Genomic DNA, 7,259 nt, shown 5'->3' with positions numbered 1-7,259 from the left:
AACTCATAGCATTAGACACAGCCACTGTTGAAGCAGAGTGGCTTCATGAGCTCTTGATGGACTTACCTGTGGTTGAGAAACCAATACCCGCTATTTCTATGAACTATGATAATCAAACTGTGATCATCAAAGTAAACATTTCTAAGGATAATATGAAGTCATCAAGGCATGTGAAGAGGAGACTGAAAACTGTCAGGAAAATGAGAAACTCCGGAGTTATAGCGTTGGATTATATCCATACGTCTAGAAACCTGACAGACCCCTTCACAAAGGGACTATCACGAAATATGATAGAAAATGCATCGAGGGGGATGGGTATGAGACCCACACTATGAGCTGCCCACGGTGGAAACCCACTCTATGTGTGATCGGAGATCCCGTGAATTAGAGCTGTGAGACAAGTTGTTGGTCAGCTGGGAGGATAGTATATATCCCTATAGCAATTTTACCACTCCGTAAGATGCAATACTCTCCTAATCTGCATGGCAGGTTGATAATTATCTTAATGTGTTCTAAGTGGCTTATTTTAGCAGAGATGTTGTCCCGCGTAACATCTTTTGAAGAACACACCTATATGAGTCTGATTGTTAAACGTCGCAATCTATGAGAGTTAGGTGCTCTCTAGTAAACTCATGAAAGGCCTTGGAGTATGACGTATAAGATCCAAACCGCAAGGAAGCCACGCGGTAGCCTAGTATCGGTCTAGGCTTTGTATGAAGCTAGTGCGCAGAAAACTTATAGTTCAAGGCATAGTCCACTATCCAAGTTGCAATCTAGTGTAATATAAAGCTTTAAGTGGAAGTTCAACTTAACAGTCTCCACGACATACCGGTATATAAAACAATGTTCTGGAAACTTTTTGATGAGATGTGCCAATGAGAGTTTGTGGGGGATTGCTGGAATTTTGGCCATTTGGCCTTTGGCCCATGGCCCATTATCAAATTCTGAAACTCACATGGCCCATTCCAAAATCGCTGGCAGCACTAGTGGGGGCTAAAGTTTAGTCCCACATTGCTAGTTGGGAGAGAGTTGGAGTGGTATATAAGGTGGGCTGTTCTAGTCCTAGTAAGTGAGTGAGAAGAGAGAGAGCCCTCGCGCACTCCTCCTCCTCCGCCGCCCGCCTCGCCTCGTCATGCACGTCACGACGCGCCGCGGGTTGCGGTAATCTCGCCGAGCCGAGCTTATCTTTTTGTTGTTTGGGAAATTAATTGTGTAATCAATTATGAGTCATTAACGGACGTTAACACAGCCGTTTTCGTTCCGGTTTTCTGGACTCGTACGTGGGCTGCGTCCCACGACCTTCCCGAACCACACTATATAAGCGCGGACGCAAACCCTATCCTGAACTAGACGCATACGCGACTACCTGTTTCCAGTTCATTGCGCCGCCGCCTTCGTCTTCCTCATCCCGTCCGTCGGCGTGCACCGATTGCCGGGACAGTAGGCCTCCAGAATCCTGTCTCTCGTGGACCTGTACGGGTGAGGGGCAATCAGGTTTTTGGGGAGCGCTCCGGCGCGACTACTGGCATCACGACGTCGTCATCGGACGACGAGTTCCTCCACACCGACAACTTCTTCCCGGATCTCTGCGACTTCTTCGGCAACCTCAACATGGGCGACAACGACGCTGCTGCGAAGTATGTGATCTTGTCGTTTCTCTTTCCGTTTCTGTTAGAGTTTCTTCTTCTAGTTTCTGTGGTAGATGCGATCGGTTTGTCTTCTTTACATGTGATCTGTTCATCTACCTTACTAGTCTGCACGATTGGTTTACTTGTTATTTTCATAGTTATGATTTATCAATTACTTGTACGGATTATTTCATATGGATATTTGCTTATATCTTCAACAATAACTACCCAACCAAGCAAAGGAGCTATCGAAACATTATAAAAACAACAAGGAACACTAAGTATATGTGCGGAGAAACAACAGATGATGTTGTGGCCTAAGGTTACTCCATGTTGCTTGAGGGGAGATCAAGATGTCTCATTAAAATGAATTTAGAGGTACACGACATGTAGAAAAGAGGAACACCATGGCGAGGTAACCAGAGGGGTTATGCAACAAAAGGAATATGTATTTTGAGAACAGCATGCAGGTTGGGAAATAATAAGATGGTGTGGAGATCCAATCCACATCATCTAGGAGTTGAAATATCGCCTTCGATTGTATTTCATAGATTTCCCTATTTCCTATGAGCATCAGTCTTGTAATAAGCTAGCTCATGAACTGGCGGTGTTGGCCGCGGAGGAGGCACCGGTATACCACAATCCGTGGGTTCAAAACGTTCCAAACATTGTAACCACGACCATGTTCGGCGATTATGGCGACCAAAGTTAATGGAATAAAAAATTTAAAAAGTTAATGGAATATATGTGTTCCTTGTGAAAAAAGATGATGTGTGGAGATGAGAAGGAGGAGATATGAGCAACAAACCATGACAAATGAAAACATTTGAATAGAGAGAAGAGCGAGAAGTTGTCAGTCAGCTGAGGGGGTCGGGCATGGGAAGGAAGTTGGGCAAGAAACAGAGGATGTGGATGTTGTCACATAGATCGAAACAAAAGACCTATGATGGGAAAGGAAGGATAGACACAACATAACCACATGGCCTTCTGACAATGACATTGGTGCATCCATCAACAACTAGGGCGAGATGAAGGAGTAGAGGCAAAGGCAATCACACCCGCGAAGGATACATTGAAAAAATAAGATCTTAAGTCAAGGACTAGCTATAGGGAGACATGGCTGGCGCCGGTGTCAATAAACGTCTTCCGCTGATGCCATCATTATCCACGGACAGACCGACGACCATCACAGAGAGCCAAAGGATCACATGCATCGACGTGAAGAGGCACCAAAGAGCAAGAGCACACGCTTGAACATGATTCATGAAGGAATGTGACACCTTGGGAGGACAATGGAAGCTTAGGGAAACGAGGAGACACCAGAAGAGTGGAATGGAGGTGTACCGCAACGAAGATTAGCAATATTGTTGGCATTGGGCACCAACAATGTCGATGAAGTTTACCCTAGGTTAGTCTCTCTCTCATACTTAGTCCACAAACAAGTGTAGTTTTAGGTTTTATTCTACGCCATATTTTCTTAAGTTCGACAAAACTTCATATAAGAAATAGCAAAATTAATGACATCAAACTAATATTAGTGGATACATCTTCCGGTTTAATTTGAACATATATATTCCCTTAGTTCCAAATTAGCTATCGTAGTTATTTTCCAAAATAAGCGAACCTATATACCGACACATGTTTACATCAAGGTTTAACTATTTCGTCGCTAATAGCGCGCTATAGAATACTAGAGGGTCCACGCTAAATTTTAGTAATTTTGCTCGCTATGGCGCTATTTGCGAAATAACATGCTATATCGCTCTAAAACTTCATAGCGTTAGCGTGCTATTTTTCAGGCAAGTTGCTTTCATTTTTGTGTGGTGATGAACTGCAATCTGTTGGTTCCACTCCTAAATCAGAAGATTTAATAAATAATTTTTAATAAATAATTTATACTATGTTGTTGCGTGGTGAAATGCTGATGTTAGCTTTCTAAAATATTTGAGATCTATTTTTATATGTGGTTATATTTGTATGATTCAATCACTTTTGAACTATATATCCATTCGTTCTAGTAAAATTATTTATTTTGAGGCTATATTAGTATTATTTTGAAAATACTATTTAAAATATACCACACTATTAGCACGATATAACGTCCATAACGTCGCTATTTCATTTAGCACCCTATTTTAAACCTTGCTTTACATACATACTTAATGTTGTGTCAGCTAATTAAAAGTTGGCCAAAACCTATTTAAGTTTACTTGATCATCGAGAACAATCGTCTTCCACCCACAGATGAATGAATGTTCTGGATCACAAGTGTACTCCACACGGGTCGATCCACGTGTATGAGGTGACTAGGAATGTAGGACAAACAAAGGGAGAGACGGCAGAGAATAGCAGACACACACAAACGACAGCCATGTGGGACCGGACAAGCATGTGTGCTGTGTGCAGCGTCCTCCTCCAGCCCACCCCACCTTCATCCTCCCTGTTTCTCCTCCGCCCCCGGTAAACCCCACTGCTCTCCTCCTCCTCCCCGGAGCCCCGCCTCCCTATATAAACCCCACCTCCCCCACCAGTCCACACTCACCTCCTAGATCCAGATCCCCCCTCCCCCCTCCCCGGCTGCCCGGCCGGCCGCCTCCGTCCCAACCCCGCCGTCGCCGGAAACGACCAAACTTTCAGCAGGTATCTTCCATTTCTTTCTTTTTTCTCAAAACCGTCTTCGATACGACCGAAGCTGTCACCTCAACTCCCTCCCCAACCCGTCTGATCCAATCTGCTTGGATTCTTGCCAGTGCCCCGGATGGATCTCCTCGCGGGCGCCACCCAGCCGCAGTGGCTCCTCGCGGGCGGGGCGCTGCTGCTCGCCACGCTCGCCTTCCTCAGGCTCCTCCTCGGCGCCGGCGCCGGCAAGCGCGCGCCGCCCACGATCCCGGCGGCGCCCGTCGTCGGCGGGCTGCTGCGGTTCCTCAAGGGCCCGATCCCGCTCATCCGGGCCGAGTACGCGCGCCTCGGCCCCGTCTTCACTGTCCCCATCCTCACCCGCCGGATCACCTTCCTCATCGGGCCCGAGGTCTCGGGCCACTTCTTCAAGGGCAACGAGGCCGAGATGAGCCAGCAGGAGGTCTACCGCTTCAACGTCCCCACCTTCGGCCCGGGGGTCGTCTTCGACGTCGACTACCTCGTCAGGCAGGAGCAGTTCAGGTTCTTCACTGAGGCGCTCAAGTCCACCAAGCTCCGCAGCTACGTCGACATGATGGTTGCGGAGGCTGAGGTGAGACCCGATTTTTTTTATTGTTGCTCCCCTTTCCTCTGTTTTCCAACTCTGAATTCCAGTCATATGCTCTGTCACTACTACAGTAATACCTATCCATTGTATGTATGAAGTGCATCAGAATCTAAATGATGTATTGCACGGTTAGCTTTGATAGATTAGCTTCTGGATAGAGGAAATCTTTTGTACTAATAGAATTCAACTCTGCCAAATTGTGGTGACTAGAGAAGTTAAAAGTTAATGCCTGCGACAGGTTTTGCAATACACTAGTTGCACCATATCTTCAGCCTATTACATTAATGCTTCAGACTGAAATATGAACATTTGCAATACTAAATCATCATCATTAGATGCCATGTTTTAATTGTTGGCCCTGCCATAACCAACAATCTTGTAGCTTGTGTCCTGCAAAGTTGTATGCAAGTATGAACTTTAGTTCAGTAGTGTACCTTCTAAAAAAAGCTTCAGTTAGATCTGCATTGAAGGACCCCCATACAGAACATGGTTTATGTGGATCTAAACTCCTGTATTATTTTGTTTCTTATGGTTAAGTAATATCTTTTGCAAATCCAACCCACCCGCAGGAGTACTTTTCGAAGTGGGGAGAAAGCGGCACCGTGGATTTGAAGTATGAGTTGGAGCACCTCATCATACTGACTGCTAGCCGATGCTTGTTGGGAAGGGAAGTGCGAGAAAAGTTATTTGATGATGTTTCCGCTCTCTTCCATGATCTCGACAATGGGATGATCCCAATCAGTGTCATCTTCCCCTACCTCCCAATACCCGCGCACCGCAAACGTGACCAAGCACGGGCACGTTTGGCAGAAATCTTCTCCACTATCATCAAATCCCGCAAGGCCTCTGGACAGTCTGAGGAAGACATGCTGCAGTGCTTCATTGATTCCAAGTACAAGAACGGTCGCTCCACCACAGAAACTGAGGTGACCGGGCTGCTCATCGCGGCGCTATTTGCTGGACAGCATACTAGCTCTATCACCTCAACCTGGACCGGGGCCTACCTACTCAAGTTCCAGCAGTACTTTGCAGAGGCTGTAGAGGAGCAGAAGCGGGTCATGAAGAGGCACGGTGACAAGATTGATCATGACATCTTGGCGGAGATGGATGTCCTCTACCGGTGCATCAAGGAGGCACTCCGGCTGCACCCACCGCTGATCATGCTGCTTCGCCAGTCACACATTGACTTCAGTGTGACCACGAGGGAAGGCAAAGAGTATGATATCCCCAAGGGCCACATCGTCGCGACATCTCCTGCTTTTGCTAACAGGCTCCCTCATATCTTCAAGAACCCAGACTCGTACGACCCCGACCGTTTTGCACCTGGGAGGGAAGAGGACAAGGCCGCGGGTGCCTTCTCGTACATCGCCTTTGGGGGTGGCAGGCACGGGTGCCTTGGCGAGCCCTTCGCGTACCTGCAGATCAAGGCGATATGGACTCACCTGCTGAGGAACTTTGAGTTCGAGCTGGTCTCGCCGTTCCCTGAGAGCGACTGGAATGCGATGGTCGTCGGCATCAAGGACAAGGTGATGGTCAACTACAAGCGGCGGAAGCTCGTCGTCGACAACTAGCATGGGCGTCTCATAGGATGTTTGCTTATGTTCCTTTTAAATTTTGTTTGTCTGCACGCCAACTTGTAGGGTATCTTCTTCACCATTGTTTAGGATTCTGCTATTTGCTTCCAGTGGTTTAGACGTGTAGCATCTAAGTGTTTATTTCTCTCACCTTTCATCCTTGATCTTAGACGGGTTCAGGCATAAAATGTGAACAAACGGCCGTATGTATAAGGAACACACCAACTATGACTGAGTTCATTGATAATGCAGTTCTTGCTTTTCCTCCCTGAAATGTACTGCTTTGTGTAACAGTTCTGATCTTTCAGAAATGTAGGCTGACTGCTCATCTCAAAAAGAGAAAAGAAATGTAGACTGCTGGCACCAGCCTGAAGTGTGAAGAGGCTGTTTTTTGTTTACCTGCAACTATTTTGGCATGGTCATCTAAAAAAAAAAACTAATTTGGCATGGTTGCCTTGTGCCTGTGATGGAGCATTGCTCCGGCACCCAGAGCCATACCACTTTTCTCTTTCAGCCTGCTGCTGAAGCCGTGAAGCGGCTCCGCTTCAGCGGGTGGCGTTGCAAGTTCTCAAATGACAGGCGAGAAACATCTTCTGAAGTGTTCGGAAGCCATTGATTATGAAGCGCTCTGTATCAGAATGTTTCTCACTGCTATCTGTACGCAGAGTGCTGCCAGTTTGCACAGAAACATCTTCCTGAAGTGTCCAGGAGTCATTGACTCTGCAGCCTAACTGAATATTGCTCACTGCAGTATCTGTACGCAGCGTGTTGCCAGTTTGCACATCATATGCATGCCAGTGACGTTGAAAATGA

At 46.6% G+C, this 7,259-nt stretch overlaps 1 protein-coding gene across 1 annotated transcript; it reads left to right on the top strand.

Annotated features, from left to right (window-relative positions):
* The first annotated feature begins 4,191 nt into the window (after window positions 1–4,191).
* On the top strand, window positions 4,192–6,720 carry LOC124703283 (obtusifoliol 14-alpha demethylase-like). The gene is made up of 2 exons (XM_047235511.1): window positions 4,192–4,857; window positions 5,442–6,720. Exons 1-2 carry the CDS (start codon window positions 4,387–4,389, stop codon window positions 6,441–6,443), a joined length of 1,473 nt encoding a protein of 490 aa, XP_047091467.1. The 5' UTR covers window positions 4,192–4,386; the 3' UTR covers window positions 6,444–6,720.
* Window positions 6,721–7,259: the final 539 nt, after the last annotated feature.

The sequence above is a fragment of the Lolium rigidum genome, chromosome 3 (genome assembly GCF_022539505.1).
Source record: "Lolium rigidum isolate FL_2022 chromosome 3, APGP_CSIRO_Lrig_0.1, whole genome shotgun sequence".
Classification (NCBI taxonomy): domain Eukaryota; kingdom Viridiplantae; phylum Streptophyta; class Magnoliopsida; order Poales; family Poaceae; genus Lolium; species Lolium rigidum.
The sequence above is the reverse complement of the archived record's forward strand: the minus strand, read 5'-3'. Positions and strand labels throughout refer to the sequence as shown.

Excerpts from the sequence above, each read along its gene's own strand:
- LOC124703283 (XM_047235511.1), top strand. The coding sequence starts at position 4,387 with ATGGATCTCCTCGCGGGCGCCACCCAGCCGCAGTGGCTCCTCGCGGGC. Across the intron at positions 4,858-5,441 it reads TGATGGTTGCGGAGGCTGAG|GAGTACTTTTCGAAGTGGGG; the intron begins GTGAGACCCGAT and ends ACCCACCCGCAG.